This window comes from Porcisia hertigi, chromosome 32 (genome assembly GCF_017918235.1).
Source record: "Porcisia hertigi strain C119 chromosome 32, whole genome shotgun sequence".
NCBI classification, from domain to species: domain Eukaryota; phylum Euglenozoa; class Kinetoplastea; order Trypanosomatida; family Trypanosomatidae; genus Porcisia; species Porcisia hertigi.
In genome coordinates this window covers 935,933-960,699 of record NC_090591.1, presented here as the reverse complement: position 1 = coordinate 960,699, position 24,767 = coordinate 935,933, and the positions used below count along the sequence as shown (strand labels likewise).

General features: G+C 58.7%; 5 protein-coding genes across 5 annotated transcripts; all 5 read left to right on the top strand.

Moving 5' to 3' along the window:
* Positions 1-849: 849 nt before the first annotated feature.
* JKF63_02609 (uncharacterized protein) lies at positions 850-3,855 on the top strand (the record flags this gene model as incomplete). The annotated part of the gene is made up of 1 exon (XM_067898633.1): positions 850-3,855. One exon carries the CDS (start codon positions 850-852, stop codon positions 3,853-3,855), a length of 3,006 nt encoding a protein of 1,001 aa, XP_067754790.1.
* Positions 3,856-5,060: 1,205 nt separating this feature from the next.
* JKF63_02608 (uncharacterized protein) lies at positions 5,061-6,122 on the top strand (the record flags this gene model as incomplete). Its single annotated transcript, XM_067898632.1, has 1 exon — positions 5,061-6,122. One exon carries the CDS (start codon positions 5,061-5,063, stop codon positions 6,120-6,122), a length of 1,062 nt encoding a protein of 353 aa, XP_067754789.1.
* Positions 6,123-7,595: 1,473 nt separating this feature from the next.
* JKF63_02607 (uncharacterized protein) lies at positions 7,596-8,939 on the top strand (the record flags this gene model as incomplete). Its single annotated transcript, XM_067898631.1, has 1 exon — positions 7,596-8,939. The coding sequence occupies one exon, from the start codon at positions 7,596-7,598 to the stop codon at positions 8,937-8,939; it is 1,344 nt and encodes a 447-aa protein (XP_067754788.1).
* A 1,225-nt stretch (positions 8,940-10,164) lies between these two features.
* JKF63_02606 (uncharacterized protein) lies at positions 10,165-11,433 on the top strand (the record flags this gene model as incomplete). Its single annotated transcript, XM_067898630.1, has 1 exon — positions 10,165-11,433. The coding sequence occupies one exon, from the start codon at positions 10,165-10,167 to the stop codon at positions 11,431-11,433; it is 1,269 nt and encodes a 422-aa protein (XP_067754787.1).
* Positions 11,434-16,516: 5,083 nt separating this feature from the next.
* JKF63_02604 (uncharacterized protein) lies at positions 16,517-24,148 on the top strand (the record flags this gene model as incomplete). The annotated part of the gene is made up of 1 exon (XM_067898629.1): positions 16,517-24,148. The coding sequence occupies one exon, from the start codon at positions 16,517-16,519 to the stop codon at positions 24,146-24,148; it is 7,632 nt and encodes a 2,543-aa protein (XP_067754786.1).
* Between the last annotated feature and the right edge of the window lie 619 nt (positions 24,149-24,767).

Here is a 24,767-nt window from a genome sequence, read left to right as displayed (position 1 = left end):
ACAGACACCCTACGCACGTATCAGAAACAGGAAAGAGGAAGAGGGGTGCGGTGGTGCTACACTGTGCTTGTGTGTATGTGCGGGGGAGGGGAGGGCTGCTCGGTGTTCACGCAGAGACACCTCTCACGTACACGCAGTCTAACTTTATTTTTCTCTCGTAGGGAGAAACCAACGGTGGCGTACAGCTGTGCATGCCCGCGTGTTACCCTGCCTCTCTTCTTGTGCTTGGACAAGCCGAAGGGGGGTCACTGCATGGGAAGCGGCGGACAGGTTCAGACACACGAGGTGTTATTGGCAGCCCCACAATCACAGAGACGTGGACAACCTTTGAGGGACCCCCCTCCCCTCCACCCCGGCAGTTATACGCACAGGGCATACTCACCCTTCATCTACCCACATGGGTGACACCTTGTATGCCCTCTGTTGTTCTCACCCACCACAGACCTTTGACCGACTCCACGCGATTTTGCTTCCAGTGGGACTAAAGCGCTTTCGACTTTGTTCTCCCCCCCCGCAGTGTGCTCTAGAGGTCAACGTTCTCGGAGACCATCGCAGCTTTGCACTTCGACGTACGGGGAAAGCAGTAGCGCGTGCACCCCAAGGCTGCTTTTTTCTTTTGCACTCTGTTTTATCGACTTCGCCATGATTGGTGGCGCAGGTGACGAATAGCTCCTCGTTTGAGCAGCACTCGCGCAGGTGAGTCGTCTTGTGCTGGAGGTGACACTCACCGCGCACCCAAACGCACAGGCGTTCAATAGCACACACACACACACACACACACACAAGCAGTAGAGCAATCACTGCGCACCTCTCCTTTCCCACAACTTCTGCCCCGTCGTGGCAAGGCACATGCCGCCAAGCGCTCTGTCCCATCTCCAAAGGCCGCGGCACATCACTGCTTCCATTAACGTGCTCGCCTCTCGCCTCACGCGCAACACTGTGGAGCGTGTGACTATTGGCAACACGCCTCTGCACACGCTGCATCTGTGCGATGCACGATGCGTGGCCCCACTCTTTGCCTCGTGCGTATCGCTCACCGTCATTACGATTCACTTGAAATACGTCGCGTCGTCGACAGCGTTGGAGGTGCTGATCTGCGCGGCCGCCACTTCGCCAACGCTTCGGCATATCTCTGTGATGGGCGGGGTGACTTCGATGGAGGCAGCGGCCATGGCATCGGGGCTTGCTGCGTTCACGTGGAATCCCAATATACACGGTCAAAGGGTGTCTTGCGTCGATGCTGTTTCTTCTTCACCGCGTCCGCGCACGGCGGGCCCTGCGCCCCCCACGCCAACGGCTCATCGTTTCTCTGGTAGACGGTACGGAGAGCGAGGGAACGCTTTTCGGCGTTGGTGTCTCGCTTCCGGCCGACCCACGGCGCTTTCGCCGTATGCATCCTCTTCTTCACTTACTCGTTTGCAGCTTCGACGATATCCGAACAGTGGGCGTTGCGCGCCACCGCCGCCAGACGTGTCCCTCCGAGCCACGCATCGGGACCTGCGAGCGAATGGTGCTTGGTGGCCGGTGCGCCATGCAGTCTCGCCGAGGATCGCTTTGGTTTCGCGTCCGGAATCACAGGCGTCGTCACCGGGCCTTTCACGTCCCCGCAGGCACGCGACCCCTCTCTCTGCCCATCCAGTCGAAGGCGGGGTGAGCCTCACTCTTGAATTGCACAGACTGGAAGAGGCTACGGCGGCGATGCTCTTGGATGGACTACGCAGGGCGCATCGAATCCTCTCCGTGGAGGTGCGACTGTGTGTGTCGACTGCGGAAGCGCGTCGCATAGGGCACCACCTGGCCCAGGAGGCGAAAAAGGCGGTGGCGCGGCACCACGACCAACGATTACTGAAGTTGGCGACGTCGGCAGCGAATGTCGTCGCACCTGAAGGTTGCCCTCCGCCGGCAAGATGGGAGGGGCGGAACAGTGGTGCTCACCGTCCACGGCCACGATATATTGACGGGCTGCCAGCCTGCCCTAGGCAGGTATCACACATCCCTGCACCACCCTCGTGTACACCGCTGCAGCGTCCACTGCCATCACTGCGATCAGGTCCGTTAGTGAAACACGACGCCCGGCGCACTACTCATGAGGGGCGCAGGCCTCGGATGTGGGTAGAAGAACTCCTTCCACGTCAGGGGATGGCAGGACCCCACACGCATCTACTCTCACCAAAGTCTCTGGCAGCGGGTGCTTGGCTTCCTCACCGACGTATCGGTTCTCGTGCGGATACGCACACCTCTACGATGCCGTCGCCTGCTTTTTCGGCTGGCGCAAGGGCAACCCCAAAGCCGCATCAACCCGTTTTATTCACCAAAGGTCGGATGACTGTGTTGACCAGTAAGTCGGATGGTTTTCGCCGTTGTGCTCGGCACTCTCCCTCCCCCGTACTCGCAGAAGTGGTTTCGGGTTCTCATGCTCATTCCGCGTCATTGCATCGGCATTTAGCGCGCACCGGCCGCCTCTACAGCCCTCCACGATGGGCGCGCCGTCCACGGCCATTCACCAACGTTGCCGCGCCGCTCTCACTGCCACCGTCTGATGTAGGGCTCTGCCCTAGTCTCCAAAGCGCTTCCGCGTCGAGCACTTCATCACCTGCCCTGGAGCGGCTTGAGCTTCGCGCGTCGTGGTCGTCGTGGTCGTCGCGGTCGTCGTCACCACTGCCGCGGCCACCACGGCCGTCGTCACGCGAAGCTGCCGAGGCATTCGCGAATTTTGTGGCCCGAGAGCAGGCGACTGGGTCCGAAAAAAGAGAAGGCGCCGATGGGCCAACTCCGCGAACACCGCCGGCCGCCATATCGGCACGCACTCACCGGCGCAGTATCCGCCGGCGTGCTGGTTTCTCTGCTTCCCAGCTTTGCTCACCACCGCCCCACGCCAGCGTCCTTTCCTCCTCCCGCTACTGTCTTCGCCGTGGCCGCGACAACCTTGTTGACAAGGCAGAGCCGCGTGGCGTCCCTACCTCACAGACACCGCCCCACCGTTCCTCCTCGCGTTGCTCTTGCTTTGTATGTGGCTCTCGCTCAGCGAGCTCTCTGGCGGTGGGCACACTACAGCCGCCCCGACCTGCACCACCACTGAATTCGGAGAACGAAATTTTGTTTCCTGCGAATCCCGTGACTCGTGCGCCGTGCCCAAATCTGCCATTGCCACACCCATCGCTCTCCTCCTCTCCACTCTCAGAGCCGTCGTCGCTGACATCGCCAGCTCAACGCGCCCGACGACTGCATAACAACGAGGTGATTTTGACCCGCGGAGGCAGAAGTGTTGGTCGGGGTGTCACGCCCGCAAAGCAGTCGGTGGCGACCTCAGTGGACGGCATTACCCCATCACGAGGACAGGAAGGTGGGGGACGAGAAAGCGACGGTGCGACTCCAGCATCATCATCGTCGCGGCGCACCGCACGGGCCGTTCACACGTCGACGAGCAGCCCACACCGATCATTGCGCATGGACCCCGGAGAAAGCGACTCGCCCGGTGGCCAACAGGTCAGTGCGCTTGCACGGATGGTGTTGTTGGGTAGTGGGTGCCAAGCGTCACATTCGCAGGTCTTACACACCCAGCTGCCTTCGTCGGCGTTGCGGGAGTCCCCTGGGCATAAGAATGAACCACTCGCAGAGGAGGTGGGCTACGTGGTGTACCCGAACTCAGTGGATTTCCTCCGTGCGCGTGTGACGGAGATCAACCGGCATGTTGTATGGCACCAGATTCAGTCCTCTAAGGCCGCAGAGGCCCACTCAAAGCGTCTGGCAGAGCTGGAGGTTTCGTTTTCTGATCGGGTCACGGAGGAGCTGACCGATATCTTGATGGTGCTCACCGATATGGAGCACGGGTCTCGCATCGATGGCCGACGCTGAGCCACCTCCTTACCCCCCCCCCCTCTCCATTGGACTGTGCCGCACAGGTGAGCAGCATGGTTTACTTTTGGCAACACCTTCTCTACTACTGCTCTTCTGCAGACTATTTTCCTGCTCCATAACGCGTGTTTTTGTGTCTATTCCGCTTCTCCCTTTCTGCTAGTCGCCACTGCCGGCACCACCAAGCGCACACGCGCTTTGTATATATATACATATATATATGTTTTTTTTGTTGGGGGGGCGGGGGCGTGCCGTTTTCTGTGAGCGCAGAAGAATAGAAAAAAAAAACGATCAAAGCAACAGAAGAGGCAAAAAAAATCTGTAAAGAAAAATCCCTAACCGCTCTGAGACCAATGCCAACGTGTTTCTACGACAGGAAGGGGTGGTGGTGGTGGTGGGGGTGGGCAGCACGCTCTGGTAGGGCACCCCGTGAGCCGCGCTGGTCTTCCCCTTTGAAATCAAGCCGTGCCTTTTTTTTCATCAGCTCCACCGTCTTGTGTGGATGTGGCTTCGTTCACCTACGCCCCCTTTTTTTTGCTTTTCGAGGGTTCTGGTTTGTTTGTGCTGTTCGTGTGCTCCACCGTTAAGGAATGCGGCTCCTTCGTGCCCCCTTGTGTGTCTCCTCTCATCTCTTTTCACCAACTTTTTCTGCCCCCCCCCCCCTTTTTTTTCGTGATTCGTGCCCCACACTCACCCATACATGTTTCTGTGTTTTTCACTCGACAACAACACACATACGTACATACATGAGCCCCCAGGCTTCTTCCTGCTCTGCATGTGCATCAGCGCTGGCTGGCACAGGGATTTTCTTGTTCTCTCTCAATCCACCTATATTCCCCCCCCCCCCCGATCGCATTCACTGCTGTGTGTGGTTGCATCATCGCCCCCCCCCCCTCTAACCCTCGCCCTCTTAAACAATAAAATCTTTTTTTTGTATGTTTTGTTGAGGTTTGTTTTTGCCCCTTCCGTATTGTTGTAGCTGCGCGCGCGTGTGCGTGTCTGAGCTGGGCTGCGTGCGGGTGCTGCGTAACTGGCAACGGCTGGAACGTCAGCGCACAGGCCGTACTACGTCACCCAAGGATACAACGTGGAGGGCTGTCGGAGTAGGGAGGAGGGGTGGCGCACGTGCACACACACACACACACACGAGTGCGTGATTGGTGACGGACGAATTCTCCTCTCTCAAGCTTGATCGGAGATAAAGTATGCGAGGTAGAGTGGCAAAGCCAGTCGCTTCAATTGGTGACGTCCGTGCAGCGGTGTCGCGTTTCTGCCATGAGCATCTCTCGCGGCGGCTGGACACAAAGGCCGTCGCGGATATTCACCAGAAGGTCTCGGCATGCGTGCAGACGGTGGACCCAGCAATGACACCTTACATATTTGGCTCTGTTGCTGTTTTAGGCATCCATGAGCAAGGCTCTGATGTGGATTTTGTGTGCTTGAGTCCAACAGATGTGAAGGACGGCAAAGGCGCTGACGCGGTCTCGGAGGTGGCCAAAGCACTCCAGTCAGACTTCCTTTATCGTTTGAGCGAGGCCGTGAAGCGAGAGCACTATCTGTGGGACATCGAGCTTGTTCGTCGCACACGTGTGCCGGTTTTGCGCGTGAAGGGCGGTCTTGGTGTGGATGCCGTAAGCTTTGACGTGACGGCTAGTCGTCGCAACGGTGTTCGCAACAGCGCGTTACTGCGGGCTTACTTCACTCAGTGTCCCGAGGCACGCTGGTTGAGCATGTTAGTGAAGCAGTGGAGTAAGAGGACAGGGCTGAACGCCTCGGTAGATGGAGGGTGCATCACCTCCTACGGCTGGAACATCATGGTGGTCTACTACCTGCTGCGACGTAGGCTCGTGACATTGGTACCGGTGGAGTCATGTGATGTGGCCAGCATTGCCCCTATGCCGCCGTACATGCCACTGGAAACCCCTAAGCAGGATGCGCAGGCGCTGGCAGACATGCTGATGGACTTCGTGGGCTACTATCTCCACGAGTTCTCTCCGGAGACCGAGGTGATGAGTCTCTCTCGGGCGGCAGGGGAGACGACGAAGGAGATGCTGTCGTGGACGAAGCAGGCGGAGGACATGGCCCGGATTCGAGGGGAGAAAATCCACTACCGCTGGTGCATCGAAGATCCCTACGAGTATGACTTAAACGTCGGGCGCAATGTGACCCCGTTTAAACTCATGCTTCTTAGGAAACACCTAGAGCGTGCACAGGAGACGGCGCTGCTGCTGCTCCCCACGCCACCTGTCTCTGCGATGGCCAAGTGACCAGAGTTTGCTCGGGTTGCGTGGACGGTGTGCATACAACTTTCTTCCTCAAACTCGTGTGTGTGTGTGTGTGTTTGCCTGCGATCGATGGGCTGCAAGGATGCAGATGGTCATTGAATACCTCCCCCCTCCTTTTCCTCGACTCTGTCGAGACCCCTTCCGCTTGCCATCCGCTCCTTTCCACACAAACCCGGGCCCTGTCATAAAATGTGTGGCTGTCACTGCCGCCACTGCCACCACCGGCAGCCGTCCGCATTTCACAGGGACAAACCACCGAAACGAGACACGTGCACTCTGACTGTGCCATTCATCGTTTGAGGCCTATTCTCAAAGCAGGAGTGCGTTCCGCTCTCGCATGCGCAAGAACTCCTCGAACAGTCGCGCTGATGTACGCATTCTTCTTACCGATTACTTCTTTTTTTCCCCCCTCCCGTTTTCCTCTCCCCACTTGTGCAGTGAGCTGTGGGCGGGGTTTTCGCCGCAGAGAGAGAGAGAGAAAGAGGCCCACTCACAGGACATGGCTCCGGTGTGTGTGTGTGTGTGTGTGGGGGTGCACTCCCTTTCATTGGCCTGCCGGTTCCGCGCCCTCATCATTGACTGTTCTCGTCTTGGGTGTAACGCACCGTCCCAGGCATCCTTTGCTTTGCAAAAGTCCTTTAGGTGCGCGCGGTTAAGCGAGAAAAAAAAGAGAATGCTGTGGGTGTGAGCGGGTGGCTCCTGTGAGTGCACGCATGGTTTTTTTTTTTGACGTTTGCTCGATGCGTGTGGCGTCAGTGAAGGAGTATCATGGGTACACCCGGTTTCGAACGGCGAGGGGGAATCTGGAAAAAAAAAGGGGAGGAGGAGGAGGCGTGTAAACATCAGCATAGGGGGGGGGGAGAGGGAGTCATGCAGATGTGTCTTGTGAGCCTTCTTCGTTAGCCTTTGTGTGGCTGTGCATTTTTGTTTTCTCTCCCCCTCACACATTTTTTTTTTGTGCAGCACTTTTTATCAATACGCACACAGGAGCCTCTTCGGCGAATCACACCGTGATGGGCCTTTCCGTTTGAGCCGTACAATCATCCCCCCGCGTCCCCCTTTTCCGTTCGAACAACAACAGCTGCGTGGGTGGGCTCTGTTGGTGACCAGAAGGGGAGTGAAAAGTAGAGGTATGCATCTACTCGTAGCTCCCTTTTCTTCCGAATGCAGATACACACACACGCACACACCTATATGTATGTACAATGACGCATCCATGTGTTCAAGGTGGCAACTCCTCCCCCCACCCCCCCCTCTCTTCGTACTCGCACCCGCCGCGCTTTCTTTACCTACGTGTGTGACGTGCGCATTGTCCTATTCTCTCACTCTTTCCTTGTATATGCTATATGTACATCCGTGTATCAGATAGCGAGCAGCCAAGGCGGATCACAAATAAGTATGGTGCTCACTAGGCCGCTGCTGCATCGCTCACGGGTGCGAGGCCTCGCGGCTTCTATGCACGCTCGTCGCCGCTTCATCGGCGTGAACACTTGTTCTTCCTCTACGTGGGCGAGTGCTAGCAGTGGCGGTTTCTGCCCGGGGGCGCAGATAGTGTCATGCCGTTGGTATTCCACCGGAGAAGGGCCTGGGTACGTGACGGACGACACCTCTGGACTCCAGTCAGAGCTTTCGCACGCGCTGGCAGGCGAAGGTAACCTCTCCATGGACGCGGTGCTCTCTCAGCCCCTCGTAAAGGCAGACTTGCATACGCCGAGTGCGCGTATTCGCTTGGAAAAGATCGAGCGGCCGCCTGGTCGGTTTGATCTCCTGACCAATTCGCTAGTGTACCGCTGGCAGACGACTGCTGAACATGCCCGCAAGGTCACCGGACCGATGCGGGAGTGGGCCTCGGAGCTCAAGTATCGTACCGGTGTTCACCTAGAGGTTGAGCCCACTAACCCAGCACGGCTTGGCGTGCCGGAGGCGGAGGGCGGCTACGCCACGGCGGATGAGGTGGAACTGACCGTGTACCTCTTCGGTAGCGAGCGCGGCATCTTTAATTGCCGGCAGCTCATGGAGACGGCGCTCGATCAGGACCCCGCGTATGTGCGCCTGGCTGTGTTCCGGCGAATTCCAGGAAAGAGCAACATCGCTGAACGACCTTTTTCGACTGGTCCAGGTGAAGATGTGGAGTGGCTGCTGTTGCGTCGCATCAATCGAGATCTGCGTCCGCCAGATATCCCGCCTATTTCTCTGAAGACGCCTGGAAAGTGGACGCTGCTATACGAGCATTTCAAGGAGGCAGCGATTCGAACGCTGTGGGAGGAGACTGGCATCACTGTCGAGGCGGGAAGCGTGTACCCTACCGCGGTGCTGTCCCAGGACAACCCAGTCTTCTACTGGCGTGTACCGGTGCACTACTTCCTGGCAGAGGTGCCGTACGACGTGCAGGTACTCGGCCCGCAAGTGGGTCTGAACACCTACATGCACCACTGGGACTCCTCGCTCCTGCGCCAGTCCCCGGACCCGATCGATCGGGCCTGGTCGCAGTTGGCAGACCCGGAGACCGGCTGCGCGTGGATGAGGCGACCGATGATCGATGAGCTCCAACGCCCGCTACGAGGGGAAAAATACATGGAAACACGCTACACCCCGCCCCCGTATTCGAAGCTGAACCAGGTTCTGGGATTTATGGTGCCCCCAGGGGCCTCGGAAGAGGCAAACTCAGCTGACTCGACTCAGTCCGTTCCTACACCTGTTGAGGGAGAAGACACGCAGGACGAGGCGAAGGCAGAGGCCACCGCCGCTCCCTCCACGGATGGTGATACATCTCCGTCGAGTGAGAAGCCCAACTCGTAGTCATGCACAAGTTCGCTGCGACGCACGAAGTGGAAAGTGATCCGCCTTTTGGTGGCGGTTGTGGAGTGGGGTGGGAGGATGGCTTTCCTCCTCCCCCTTTCCTGTCTTCATCCGTGCCCAGTGCAGTTACCTTTTCTTGGGAACGGCTGTCCTTGCGTGAGACTGATGAGGTCCTTGCACGCCCTTTTTTTTGGTTTGCGTTGTAGACATGATGGTGAATGTGCATTCTGTCTTTTTCATGCACCTTTGTTTATGTGTGCGTGTGTGCGTATGGTAAGCGTGTGTGTGTGTGTGTCTGTAGCTTTTGGGGCTATGGTGGAAGACTTTTGCATGTTGTTACGTTGTGCCCATGCCTAGGCCCTCGTGCAGCTATGAGCATGTGCGTTGAAGGAGGAGGAGGCCTGCATTTCTTTTTTCAAGTGCACAGCACTGCAAAGAAAAGGGTTTTTTTGGGGGGGAGGGGATGCAGGTGGCGCAGGGAAACTTGAGCGGAGGGAGTGGTGGCCTTGGTATTGGTTGAGTGGATCGAGGTGCTTGGTAAAGGGGCGAGGCGCGGGATAAGGTCGTCGTCAGAGCACGGAGTGCTCACCTCTTTGTGTGTACTCTCCTCCGGACCAGCTCGCTCCCCCCAACGCATCCGCAAACCTTTGATCTCCAGGGTGGTGGTGTCTTCGGTAAACACTTGCCAGGTCGGAGCTGCCTCGGTGGATTCTCCAGGCACCGTCGTTGTCATTACAAGCCGCCGAGTAAGGCGTTTTCGCCTTTTTTCTGCACTTCTCCCTCCCCCCCTCCGTTTCCCCTACTCGATGCCCCGTATTCTAACTCAGGTACCCACCCCCTTTCTGCAGGGGTTGCCCCAACCCCACTTCCTTTTTGGTCTCCGATAATACGCTCGCTAATGCCACACTCTAACTTATGCCTCCTCCTCTTCCTCCTGCTGTCGGTGAATGTGTGTGTGTGTGTGTGTGTGGTTGCCTCTTCCTTTCTCTTTTCAAATCTGTCCTGTGCTCTTGTTGGCACTGATTTTCGTACGCGATGCCTCTCTCCTCCCCTTCCCCCTCTCCATATCAGCGGGTTCAGGCTTGGGTGCACCCGCTTGCTGACGCGACTCCTGTGCACGTGCTCGACCAACGCTGTCATTTTTCGCCGTCGTACTCGATAGTGGCAGAGTGGTTGCACTGTTGCGCCTCACTCGGTTTTTGTTTGCTTTTGTCGCTCTTTAGCCATGCCTTCGCCGCGTGGCACCGACTTCAGCCGCAAGAAGTCCGGGACTGCATCTGCTGCTCCCACGAAGGGTGGCTTCAAGCGAAAGCTCCGAGCTAAGCCTCGCACGTTTGATGAGTACTACACCGAAATCTACGGCGAACGTTGGCCCACTCTGCGCGCTTCCATGGTAGAGGCGCCGCGCAAGGTGGCACTGTGGAACCGCTTCTGCCAGGTCCCTTTCGAGGAGGCGACACGCGGGCTTTCACGGGTTGACCCAAACTCGCTTGTTCAGGCCTTTCAGCTCTCCCAAAAGGCCCACTCGGACGAGACCCCGGTTACGACCGATCATGGCACCAATGACAGCGATGAAGTAAAGCTGCGGGAGGAGGTGCCTGCCGCAGTCTCTGGCGACTCTCTTCACCAGAATGCCATCATTGACAAGCCCCCTATTGATGCCTTCGGCATCAAGGCGTACTATCTGCTTGACTACGCCTCGTCGCACGTAGTGGAGCAGCTGCAGGTCGGTGCGTTCGACACGGTATTGGACATGTGCGCCGCACCGGGCGGCAAATCCATCGCTATTGCGCAGTTTCTCTCACCTGACGGTGCACTCACGTGTAATGAGAGCCGCGCTGACCGTTGCACGCGGCTCCGTCGCAATTTACAGGAGCACGTGCCGATAAACTACGTTCCGTGGCGAACAACGCAGCGCGATGCGCAGACATGGCACGATCCGGAGGCCTTCTCCCGTGTCCTTGTCGACGCCCCGTGTTCCTCGGAGCGGCATCTGCTTCAACAGTCGGGTGGTTCTCCTCTGTCGTTACGGGAGTGGTCAGAGGAGACGACAATCCAGCTCGCAGCCCTTCAGCGGACGCTGCTGCAGCGCGCGATAGAAACGTGCCGTGTTGGCGGCCGCATCGTGTACAGCACTTGCTCTATTTCACCCTTGGAAAACGACGGCGTTGTGGGTGAGGCGCTGCATCGCACTCGGTGCGAGGTCAAAGTCATCAAGGCGTCGTCCTCCGTGGCGGCACCCCCAGTTGCGTTGCCGAAGACTCCGGGCAAGGTTGTCGACACACCCGCCTCGGGTGCAGAGGCGTCTGTCTGGCACGGACCAGCTATGCTCGGCGAGGCGACGGCGTATGGGCGTCTGCTGCTGCCCGATACCTGCCATGGCTGGGGTCCCATGTTTTTTTGTGTCTTGGAAAAGACTGCGGCGCACAAGAGCCTGGCCTCCTCGTCCTCGTCCGAGGAGGAGGACGAAGACGAGGGTTACGTTGACGACTAGGATGGTGATGAGCCAAGTGCAAAGGGGTGGGAGTGGGTGGGTAAGAGGAAGTGCGTGTGTGCGCCTCGCTGCTCCACGCGCACGCTGGTGCGTTGTGCTCAGCTTCTTCTGCTACCCCTGATTCACACTAAAGTAAGGTTGGGGGGGGGGGGCGGGTGCCAACGCGGTCGACCAGGCCTTGGGATTCTCGTCTCGCTTCTCATTCCCCCTCCCTCCCTTTTAAACGATTAAATCACGTGGCAGTGCACGTCACGGCAGGTGTCGTAAAAAGAAAAAAAAACGACGCCGTAAAAATCGAACGAGCCAGGGAAGAGGATGGGGACATCTTTTTTTTCTCAAACATCTTGCACCACGCGCGCATTTGCACCTGCTCCACCTGAGGGCCGCTGCTGCATTAAAGACGTGTGTGTGTGTGTGTGTGGAAATCCATGTGTGGCTGGCCGTCCTGACAGTGGTGGTGGACCAACAGAGGGCACTGCGGCTAATGAGCTGCACTAAGGTACATCAGCATTCATCCTCTCTCTTCGACGCGTTCTGAACTGCGCTCTCCTTGCCGCACTGAGTAGCCCTCGTGTTTTTTTTTCCTACTCGAAATTTTCTCCTGCTGCTGTCTACCGCTCTCCTTTAGTCCTGCATTACTGCAGAGACCATCAATAGACACTGAAAAAAAATTCTTGCAAGGTGCACATTATGCAAACCCCGCTCCATTACCCGCTGTCACTGCCGCTGCTTTGTTGGCGTTTGCGTGCGATTATCGGCTGATTCTCTCCAGTCACTGTGCAGGGGCAACAAGCTCAGGGATGCGCATCTGTCACGCTCTCGAGTCTCGTCATCACTACAACCAAATCCCTGGTTTTGTGAGTCTGGCGGCTTCAGTGCGGAGAATTTCCCCCACTGCGAAGTCCTTCTCGCCCGTCTTCAAATTCTCTACCGTGCGTCGAGCGCCAGCCGCGCGATCGGTGACAGCCGGTGCACCGTCACCTTCGCGATATTTTTCCAGCATTATTTCCACCAACGGTGATTCTCGCCGGCATTCACGATGTCACTCCCGACGCTCTCACACACCGCGGGGCAAGCCGGCCTCTGCTTCGACGGAGCCGTATGCATTTCCTGTGGGACGTGCTCTGCGCTACGTGCAGCTCGGCATGCGCTATCATGGCCGGACAGAGGGTCAGGCGGATTTGCGAGAGTGGCTCACAGAGATTCCTTTCTCTCTTTCCGTGGATGCGATGTGTCATTTCTCGGGTAGCTCGGGATACCATGTGAAGGACCAAGCTACCTCGGTGGTGGGGAGGGAGGACGTGTACGACCCCGAGCTCGTTGCGGAGGTGTCGACTTTTGCGAGGTACCACGCCCACCACGTTCTGATCGAGTACAAAGCACTACGCCGCCGAATCGAGCAGTCTCAAGCGCCCAGCGGAGGATCGCACCGACCAGCAAACTCTGTGCCATCACCCCGCCAGAGGCAGGGTAAACCCCGTCCCACTGGCGAGCCGTCGCGGCTGTCTTGTACACCGTGCTTGCCATCAACGACACTGTCGCCGCCGCCGCTGTCAGCCCACCTCGCTGCGGCGTTGACGCAGTCACTCTTCAATGTCTCTGTGCTGCTGCACGTGAGCGGTCTTTTCGGCGTCGCGGAGACCCACGTGGAGCGCATGTTGGGTGTCTGCTTCTCCACCTCTATTTTTCTAGCGCAGGATGCTGCTACAGTGGCGGCTTCGAAGGGCGGGCCCCGACAGGGTTTTCCTGCATCATCTAGCCCCTTCGGGGCCCCTCTGCAGAATGGTGCCACTGCCGCCGCGGCGGAGGCCCTGCCGCAGTCGCCACATCTGCACTCGCTCCACTGGGCGATAGTGCACTTCGCTGCGGGGGTACATCACTGGGGGCTAATGGACCACCAAAGTCCGCTTCAAAATGTTGAGAGGACACAGCGTCTATACGAGCGTTTGCTTCAGACGCACGCCGCCCTCCTCTGCGAGCAGACTCGCCGATGCGTGGATTACACGCTATTGCATGAGTTGGTGCTGCTCAAGTCGGGTCGCCGTGCTCCTGCAGCACGAGACGCCTGGTTCATGGGCTCTGAAGCGGCGGCGTACTCAATGTTGTTTGGCACGCATTCGGTGTCGTCTTCCCCGAGAAGTGCCGCGACACATATGAGTTCCCTTGCGCGGTGTGTGCCGCCTCGCTTACAGCAGCGCCGCCTGCAGCTGCTACCTTTACTGTGGCTTTCTCTCCTCTGTTCTCACCTTCAGAAAGGGCAGACAGCAGTCGCGCAGGTGGTGCCCACGTGCGCTGCACTGTGCGGCGTGTCCTCTCGAGTTGACCGGGAGAAGGTAACCTGGGCCTCCGCTCGCCACGCATTCGCAGCCCTCTTACCGCTTTTCTCGAAGGACGCACGTCTGGATGTGACGGCGTGGGCGACGATGCATCTTCTCTTCTTCCCGCAAGAAGGGCACCTGCCAAATAGAAAGGGCGTTCAGGAGAAGAAAACACCGGCATGCGACGCTTCTGCCGTCTCGGCGACAGCGAATGCAAGTTTGACGGAGTTGTGCGCACTCTTGGCGCGTATTGAGCACGCTGGCGCTATGCAGGAGCTCGGCGTCACTCTTCCGGGACCGGCTGGCATGTCCCCGAAGTCGTCTGGATATTTTCACCTCGCTTTATTTCTGCGACGTTGGCTAGATGAGACATCGACACAGTCATCGGTGTCCTCATCATTTCGCAGCGCTATATCGGGACTCGGCGGTAGCAACAGCTGCGTCCACCTCGGTGCCACCACACGAGCCGCATTACGAACCCCCCAAATACACACAGCGAGTCAACTTTATCGTGCGTTACTAAACATCCCCCTCTCTGCTCTTTACCTTCCCCCAGCCACGGTGTTTTTCTGTGCGGGTCTTCCCCCTCGTACTGCGTTCGCAGAATGTGTCTTGACTGTGCCTTCGCAGCAGCAGCAGCGGGAGCGGCAGCTCTCCGTAACGGCAGAGGGTGTGTGTCTACTCAACCAGTTGCTGCTGCGTGTGCTTCTGCAGTGGCGCAGAGATCAACGCTTTCAGAGGATATCAACAAACGGTAACGGCAACCGTGCATCCACGCTGTCAAGGCCAGAGCCGACATGCCCTGCCGGCGGTGTTTCGCCAAACACGTCGCAAGACGGCTCGTGCGCTCACGCGCAGATTGCCAAAGGGGCTGATGCAGGAGAATGTGGTGATGCCGTTGAGGACCAGAAAGACGGTGGTCCCCCGGCCGGCTTTACGGCCTCATACAGGCTTAACCAAAGAGTGGTGGTCTTCTCTGCTGAGGACAGCAGGCTACTGTGGGAGCGGGAAGTCGTCTGTGTCCTCAAGGCCACCCAACACTTGGGCACACTGATGAACGCAGGCGCGGTCGATGCTGTGTTGTGTGATCAAAGCAACTTCCCTAGCGTCGCGCTCGCCCGTGCGCTGGTTGCGCCAACAGTCCAAGCGGCCGTCCGTGCGCTGGCGGAGCAGCTCGGCGGCTCTCTTTTACCATGGAGACTGCTCCTGCTTCACCGTGAGCATGTGCCTCTCACCACGACAGAGCTGCAGCTCCTTAGCACGCTGGATGCCACACTGTGTCATCTTTTGCTTCCATCCCCACCTAAAGGCTTTCCCGCGAGCGATGCGAGGGCTACCACCGCGACACGAGCAGTGGGGGTCCTGCCGATCATCTATCGGGCATCGATCAACGCGCTCATGTGCACAGATGCCTGAATTCGTGTTGGTGTGTCTGGATGCCGTTAGTGCATGGGGCGAGAACGAACCCCCTCCCCTCCCTTTTCCCCCCCTTCATCTGCTGTTATCTCTGCGTCTCCCATCATTGGAGGAGCACATCCGTGTGGGGTATCAGGATCCACTACCCCATTCTTCGGAGAGTACAGCATTCTTTTATTTCCTTCACCAAGACTGAATCACTTCTGGGAGTGGAAAAAAAGGGTTAGGCGCGATGTATCGCTATACTCTAGTGTTCGTGGTGGGATCGTGTCTAGTGTTACGCTGATACGACCCGCTACACTGTTCACGTCTGCATTCCCCATTTGGTTAAAAAAAAAAAAATGGTGCCCACCTGACTCTAGCACACCTCATCCGGCCCTCACTTCCGATTGGTGATCGTCCTGGGAGTCACCCTGGAGGAGGAGGAGGAGGGGGGGGGGTCGGGCGCACCAGATGGTGCTGAGCTCATAATGAGGGTCGCTGCGAAATGACCTGTGCGGCTAGTGTGGTTAAAGTGTGGTGCCCACGCTTTCATGGCTGCGTCAGCGATGCTGTGGCGTGTCTGTACCGCTGCCGCCTCGCACCGCACGGTGCACCAGCGGTGCGGCTGAAGGAGAGGCGGTGTCAGGAGTCGAACACATAGATCTGTGTGAATAAATAGTACGCTTATCGCATTTCGGTAAACACGGGCACCCAGCGGAAGAGGGGGAACGTGAGCATATACTTCATTATTCGACGGAGGGCAGAGCGGGCAGAAGCCTTCCAGTACTTCTCTGCGTGCTGGCATGTTTCCGTCCACATGGACTCTGCCCCCCCCCCCTCCCCCCTCCCTCCCTTTGCAATGCGTCCTTCGCTTCCCCCCAGCTCATTTATCTCTATTTTCTTCAAGACCACACAGTTTCTCTTGTTTTTTTCCCTCTGCCCCTCCCCCCTCCTCCTCCTCCTCTTCCTCCACCGGGACACGGGAGGGCTGGGAAGAGACGACAAGTCGCTATCAATCCCATAGTCATTGGCCAGGATAGACGCGCTACTGCGGTTCTCAACACACAGGAAGAGAGAGCTCGACGAGTGATTCTCTCCTTATATCTTCACGCCCATAGAGCTGACGGAGGAAGTCATGTGACACACTTTTGAGTAGTAGACGGATATACATACATACAAAATATAACATTTTAGGTGCTCTCAGACACTGCTGGGTGGTAAAGGTTGGCGGGGGGGGGCGTGGTGTTTCTCCTAGTCTTGCTCAATTGCAGGTGGCTGCACCAGCGTTGCTCCTTCGTTGCCCTCTGTCCCGGATGCGGACCCGGGATGCGGACGAGCGGATGGTTACCGTTGTGTCCGATATCGGGATGCGGTGTCGTTCATCTTATGCTCTCCATGGAACGCCCAGCGTCTCGCCGGAGGATGCCGCCAACGGCTGCTACGTCTTCTCGCCGTCACCCGAGACACCCTCTTCTCGTGCCTCTGTGATGGACTGCGTTAATGAGTTTGATTACCACGCCGCCTCCAATGGCTACAGTGCTTCCATGCAACCTTCTCCACATTCAGCGAGCCGTATGGCAGATACTCGCGGGACGGCAGAGGCCTCTTACATCGGTGCTGCACGGCCGCGACTGCCAACTCGAGGTGCGCAGCACCGATCCGTTACCGCAAGCACTGACCACAGCACCCGCGCCGCGCACAGCGTTGATACTCACGGACTCATGGACGGCGTCGTAACCTCTTCGACTGCTAGTCAATCCAGCCGCTTTTACGGGGTTCCCTCTTCCAGAAAGCTCGATAATATCACTCCCTACTGTTTGCAAGGTAGCTATCTTTTGTTGGCCCAGGCATCCGACATCCCTGTGGACCACCCCGCCGTGGTGGCAGGCGAGGGTACTTGCGAGTACCCCAGCGAGGGCGCGCGTGCGCTCAGTTCCACCGCCAATATCACTGGGATAGACACGTTCCCTGCCGCCGCCGTGACGCCCCCATCCCCGTCATGTCCGCCGGCATGTCCCGCAAACGCGCGGCAACCATTGTCTTCATCGACTTCGTCTACAACAGCACTTGGGCAGGCGCGCAACTCAGACGTGGCGGCGCTTCGCTCACACCTCAATGCCCTGTTGTTGCAACAAGCTTCTTTTCCCACGATGGGAGCTGCTTCGCACCGCGACGTCATTGCCCACAATGTTAAAGATACCGGCAACTCGAGCGGTGACACGCCCTACTCGCCCCCGCCGCACCACCCGGGTTCTGATTCTAGAAGGCGGTACAACGAGGCTTTGCCCGATCGGCCATCGATGCGTGCGGCGCACTTTCAGGAACGCGTCTCGCATGATCATGGGCAGCTGTCGACGGAGATGCTGTCGCCGACATCGAGACGCTCGGTGTCATCCTTAGTAACCCCCCACTTTTCGACAGAGGTCACCCCCTCGCTCGGCAGGACGCGCGAGCTGTTTCCACGCGGCGTCACAGAGCACCAACAGCTGCCCCAACCACCCCTCCTGTGTGCTTCTGGGAGCCTTCAGAATTCAGCCAGCAACCGTCACAGCCACAGCAGCCGTCTCAGCCAGAGTGTGCGTCAAGCGCGCGCCCAGCAGGCTTTCGAAACTGAGGCAAATGATCTCGCGCAGCAGCTGGAGGAGCAACTGGGGATTGTTTTTGCTCTAATGCGACAGATCATGATTCTAGATGCGCGTCTAGCTCCAGGGTCGATCGACAACGCGAACGCTGCCATGTCGAACAGCATCACAGATACGGAGGATTATCGCGAGTCGTTGGTTAGACAACTGGAGGAGAGCGAGGAGGCGGTGGTATCCACATCGTTGCGCTTTGTAGAGCAAGCGAATCGGCACGCGCTGGAGTGGATAAATCAAGGACAGTACTCTGCGGCCCTGCAGCTTCTGCAGCGGGCGGACGGGCTGCTGCGCAAGGATGCTGGTCGCCTATTCCGCTATCTGCCAGATCCAGTAGAGCTCGATGCCCCCACAGCCAACAACGCGGTAGGAGGGTGCGCTGCTCTCTTCGATAATCAGAGCATGGTCCCGGCTCAGCAGGCGGCCGCCGCGTGGGCGTATGCCAATACTCCCAACCTAAAGGGGGGGCCAGCAACACTCACGTCCAGCGACGGCGGTGCCAGCATCCGACCTAGCAGCAACCGGAGCGACACCAACGTGCGCAGCATGTGTATTCCCTTCTTTTCCCCGTCGCAGGAACCGCGACGGCTCAAAGCCACGGCAGCGGTTGAGCACAACTTCGGTGTTTACCACTTCAAGTTGGGGGAGTACACACTGGCAGGTGTGCGCTTCGCCCGGTCAGCGGCCGTGGAGGAGGAGCTGAAGGCACCTGGAATCGGCATCACGTACTTTAATATGGCGCAGACTCAGCACCGCCTCCAGCAGCTGGCCGAGGCGTTGCAGTACGCCGAAATGGCGGCGGAGGCGGCGGAACGGCAGGTGTTCGTGGCGAGGGTCGAAGCCACGCAGATGCGCCGACGGCTGGCACAGGGTTGCGCATTCCAGGTGGCTGATTTGCCAAATGATGCGCACGCTGTGGGCAGTGGCGGGAGGGCCGAGAGCGAAGACGCTGCAGCTGCAAATGCTTCGCCCGTCAGTCGCCGTGACGGCAACACCGCTGGCACGCCAAAGACAGTCGAGGAGAAGGCGCTCGTGCCATTGTGGCTGCGGTGGCGGGAGAGCGTGTGCTTCATGTCATACGTGAAGCAGACGCACGCTGACTGGTTAGATGAGGCGGGTCTCTACAAGGAAGCCTACAAGTATTATCGGCAGGCACATGACTGGCTCATCACCATTACTCCCCTCGCCCCGGCAGAGGTGCAGCGCGTGCAGCTGTTGAAGCAGTCCATGGCGACCATGAAAAAACGTGTGAGGAGAGAGGAGGTTGAGGCGGAGCTCTACCACCACCCCGTACGACGCCCCTCGTTCCCCTCCGGCGGAGCGGGGTCAGCACACTCGCTCCCTTCCAAAGGTGGGGGAGCCCGCGCCTCGAGTACAAACCACGCACGTCTGCACCAGCGTCATCAGCGGCTCACAGAAGCGCTGTCGGCATCGGTACCCATCGCCAAAGGCCTCACATCTCCACTGCAGAGCACGGTGGTGACGTCGGTGCTGCCACACGCGGTGGAGGTGGCTTATGGCCGCCCTCGCGGCCCCCCTGTTCCGCATGGGACACCGTGTCTTCAGCCCCCCGCCGCCCATCCCGTGCCGCGGCCCCTGGCAACTAAACACACTCGTCGCCGCCCGAGCAGCGCCAGCGCCGCGCTGTACTCCGTATATGCACCACGCCGGACATCGGCGCCGTCCCTTCCGCACCGACACGGCGCCGCTGGCCACATCGATGTTGCTGCCGAACAGAATGAGACACAGGGGACGCACACACAACCGGTTCAAAAGGAACCGCCACGCCGGCAGCAGAAGCATGGCAGTGAGAGACCATCGTCTGGTCTGTCAACGCGTGTGCCGATTCCACCGCCAGACCGACGCGCCAGACGTCGCACAACGACCGAGTCTCAAGGGTCAGCTTCACTTGACCCATCACGGAGCTGCCTTCTCAGATCCTTGTCGCACAACCACGCGGAGGGGTCACTGATGCACACGACCACGCATTCGCCGCCCTGGGCGACACCTGCGCCCTCCACAGCTCACCAACGGCTTGCCTCACAGCATCATCATGCGCCGCCTCACGAACCAGCGATATCAACTCGCACTACAGCAGAGTCCTCCGTAGGGTGCCGTCTCGCCTTTGAGGTCGAAGCGGAGTCGCCAGAGCCGCTGGATGATCGTTATAGTGAGTCTGGCGTGATTGACGCGCTTGGCGTTGGTAACATGGAGAAGCTCGCCACGGAGGTTCCGGCACCGGCGAGCGGATTTGCTGCGACCCCGGAGGGAGGGAAGGTCCCTGCTGGCGTATCGAACCTCGCTGGGTCGGCCTCGTCATCCCTGCGCCCACCTTTCGGCCACACAACTTTCACTTCGCGAGTCCCCAGCGACTTGACATGGTGCGTGACAGTCCTGCAGGCCTTCCTGCGTTCCCGCTGCGTCCATCAAACGTCTTCAGACGCGGAAGTAAAGGGAAGCTTCGGCGAGCACGCAGCTGGAGGCCAGGGGGGAGTGGCACAATCACGTCAAAGGCCGCGTCTGACCAGTGCCGGGACGGCGAAGTCTGACTCGCCGAGCTACGCCGCTGACATGAACAGGACAGCGGCGGCGGTTAGTGGAGTCCACACGTTGAGGGGAGTTCATCAGCAGTACTCCCTGTCACCCAAATCGACCTCTGTGGAGGTGGCGCTGAAAGCGGAGCTTGATTCGTCGAAGCCATCCAGCACGGGCTACTGCGGTGACGCTGAGCTAGATGCTCTGGGCCGCGTCTCTGGACGCGGTGGCGTAGGTGGGCCGTCTCTCCCGGCATCGACATCGCCATCGTCTGCTGTTGCGCTGTCGGTGTACGTAGAGTGTCGCGACTCCTACGCAGGGTCAGGGTCAGTGCCAGCCGGCGAGGGGAGAAGGGTGGCGGATGCACGCCATGGCGGCGACAATGACTGTGGGGCTTTGGCACCGGCAGCGCCCAAGCCCTCAAGTACTCCTGTGAGGGAGGACGCGTCGGGGAGTGGACACGGAAAGCCGCGCAGCCTAGGCGGCAAGCACAATGAAGGCACCGCGATGGCTGTCATTGGGAAGCGGAGTACATCACCGATTACCTACGAGAGTGATGATAATGATGATGGGGCGAGGAGGGCCTCAACACCCGAGGAGCCTCTTGAGTCCAAGAACTTGGTTCGTGTTCGCCATGAGAGTGGCCGCGCTTCTGGGGACTGTACCGATGTTAATGTGTCAATGTGCGCCGGCGAGAACGTGGCTACACGCGAGGACTATGCAGCGACGGCTGTTCCAACACGTCCGTATCCGATCTACCACGAAGAACAAGGGCGCGGGACAAAATACCTCCGCAACTCAAGTGCTGACGACGGCGTCGTCTGCGAATTGAGACCGCCCGGTCCAGCAGGGTGTCATCTTGCACCGCTCCCAGTAAACGCACTGGTAGCGAGGGAGGACGTTAGCTGTTCCGGTGACTCGACTACGCTTGTGTTGACGGGGAGCAGTCGTGACGTGCGGGAGGAGGGAACAATGGACACCCCCAATACACTACTAGAGTCACATGCAGATGGTGATCAAGATGACGTGATGACATCTCTGAAGGTGACTGCACACAAAGAGGCTCACCACAACACCTACAAACCTGAGGTAAGCGGCACTGCTGCACAAACAGTTGCGTCGCCACCGCCAGGACCACCGGTCGCTGAGCTTCCCAGGGAGGAACCAGAGGAGCCTGCCCTAGGTGGGGTAGGGATGTGTGACTCGGTTTCGGTGTATCAGTCAAAAATACACGAGGTTTCAAACTCGGCTCTGACTCCTGCAGACGCCACGGAGACGGTTGCGTCTGCTGAAGAGGACAGCGGCAACGCCCTGAAATCGCCGTCCCAGGGGACAACTTCGCTGACCGCTCACAGCTCGAGGAGGGCACCGTCTCTGTTACCACGAGTGTCGGAAGAGAAAGAGGATGTGGATGCAGTGTCTGACCTTGGACCGCTGTCGCATTCAGAAGCATCGCAAGCACCCCAAGGGGTAGCTCAGTCCGTGGATCAGCTTGACAACTCAGGTAGCGCGGGGCTCGGTCAGGCGGGCGGGACGGGGGCATGCATGTGTCCGGAGGCCGCGTCCATCGGGATCCCCGACAGGAGCCGAAACCGCGATGTGTCTGGAAAGGCGGATCTAGGGGAGCCAACTTATCGTGCCCTTCTACCTCCGCCACCTGTCTCCTCTGCGGGCACAGAGAACCCCTGTCCCCCAACAGTAGAAGATGCTGCTTTGCCTCGCCGGACATCCACGCGTGCGTCAACCTTTGTCGCCTGCCTTCGGTCCACCTCAGGCGCCCCCAGGGAAGAGAAAGACATCACTGGCAGCGGTGTGATGACCGCGGCTGCTTTTGAGGTCGATGGTGGTAATGGGCGGGCAGGTGAAATACGACGCGAGAAGATACGTGAGGAGGTGCATGGGGCCGGCAACGACGCCCCACACACCAGGAGCGAGGCACCCGTTTTCAATGAAAGACGAGCATCACCCGAAAAGAACAGAGACCCCACCGGTGCTCATGGGGCTGCCGTAATTCCTCAAAGAGCGGAGGCTCAAGGTCGTCAGATCACATCCTTGGGGGAAGATGACCCTCCACATCAACAGTGCCAGGCTGCGGTGTTGTTCTCGCCTTCGCCGGCATGGGGGTGCAGGGAATCCAGTCGCGGTGATTCTCCAGCGATGACGACTGCGCTGAGCGAACCCCACGCCGACGATTCAGGCTCACCGTGGGCCGGGGGTTCCAAGAACGCCAAAGTGGCAACAGAGGAGCGAAGTGCAGAGGCGGAGGAGACGATGAGGAGTCGAATTCCAGGGGAGGAGACAAAGATCACCGCACAGCCTCTGGCGACACTGCCGCCTCGGCGCGGTCGGACATTTGTTTTTGTCCCACACAAGGCTCTGACATCCTCGTTGATGGGGCTGACGAAAGCCAGCCGCCCAGTGCACAATGACGTCGCCTGCAAAGAAATTCAACCCACTACGTTGACAACGCAACCACCTGCATCAGGTCTCGATACGGAGGGGGTAGAGGACGGGGCAGCAAAGTCGCTGCTTCGCCTGCCAGGGGGCAGTCGCACTTCCGGTTCTCTTGATGCACCCCTCTCCTTCAAAGAAGAGTACTACTACCCAGCGGCAATCCAGCCGTACTTGACGACTGACGATGAGACGCTGGGCCGCCACACCATGTCCACCGGCTCAACCGCGACCCCGTTAATGCAAATTCGCGAGAGCTTCTGGAAGAGCGCTCACGACCGCATCGAGCCTCGTTTAATCGAGGGCGGTGAGTCGACGGTGAAGAGTGCGCAGCAGCGGATTGTGAAGTTGGAGGCTTCGGAGCTGATAAAGGTGACAGCGCCGGGGACAACAAGGTCCCCGTCCGCGGCGATCGTGCCACAGCAACCGCCGCGTGACTCTGCTTGTGTGGGGGTGTCGGGGTCCGACAGGGCTCTGGCGAGGGCTACTGAGGACCTCTCGGACGCGGAGGGCGAGAAGGTGAAGAGGCTGCAAAAGGCACAGAAGGAACTCTTATCTACTTATGGGATCAATATAGTGGAGGATCGTGACGCCCCATCTCAGCGCACAACGAGCGCACCAAGGCCTCTGGAGGCGGCTCCAGACTTGTTCTTGCTTCCGTGCTCCTCGCCGATTGCCGGTGCCCCGACAGCGGCGGCCAAAGCCATGGAACCAGCTGATGCACCACGAGAACGAGCGGTGGTGTCAAAACGTGAGATGGAACCCTCGCCACCTGGGGCCTCGCTGGTGACTCTTGTACCAGAGTCAGCAGCAGCGCCGGCGGAGGTGTCAGAGACCACCGTGGGCGCGCTATCCCAGCGAAACTCCACTCTGGGCGGCGGAAGTGATGCCCGATTTGTGGGGGGTGTCAAACCTGACGCTGAAAAGACGACGCCCCCAGGCGAGGAGGAGGCTCTCGCGGTCATGGAGGGGGAACGAGTGGTCGAGGACGACACGATCCCCAAAGCCGGCGAGGTAAAGGGCAAGGAAGGGGTACGTACAAATGCGCGGTTCAGCAGCTTCGCTGCTGTATCCCCATTTGAGCACTCGGCAAGTCCCCCTGTCCCCTCTCTGACACTGGCGTCTCCATACGAGGCGTGTTTGAAGCAGGAGCGCCTCGGGTTCCCTGCGCAGAGCAGTTGTGCGCTGCGATCGGTGATACAGACGCTGCGGTGCAGTGGAAAGAAGTCTACCTGGAGCGACCTCGACGTAGAAGAGGCGCAGCGGCGGTACATCCGCGACCAAATCGTGCAAGAAGAGGCCGCGACAGTGATACAGCAGGCTTGGCGAGCCTGCGTAGCGAGACGGCAGCGGCGTAAGTTGTACGTGCAATGGTGATGTGCTGGGAAGGGGAAGGAGGACCAGAAGGCTTGGCAATAATACGTGGGGGTGCACTTAGAGAATCCCTCCTTCCCTCTTTGACACGCAGACGCCAGTGATGACAGCTGGGGTCTCTACATTTCTTCTTTCCATGCACACTCTTTTCAGATACAAGGCTCCCCCCCCACGTACACACATCGCACACATCCAGACAGGCATGACAGCTTCTTCACAGCCATGACTTGTTGCATGGGTGTCCAGTTTTCTTCCCTAACACGCGTGCTCAGCGTGTGTGCAGGTGCCTTCACGTGGTGTGCCTTCTCACCACCTTACGCAGGTGCTCATGAGGTGTCTCTCTCTTTTCCTCCTCGTGTACGTTGGACCTCGCTCCGTTTCCACCAGTGCACCGGCAGAAGATCATCCCGCTGATAAGTTTCTTGTGCCACTCCGTGGCACTCTTTTTTTGTTTAGCCGATCCATGAAGATGGCTCTGCATCTTTGATCTCATGCTCACTGACTTCTCTGTCTGTCTCTGCGTGTCTGCTTCATCACACCGCGCACCCATTCCCTCCTTCCGGTATACTTTTCCCCCTTTGTTGTTGTTGTTGGAGATATTCAGATCGTTGTGGCTGTTGTC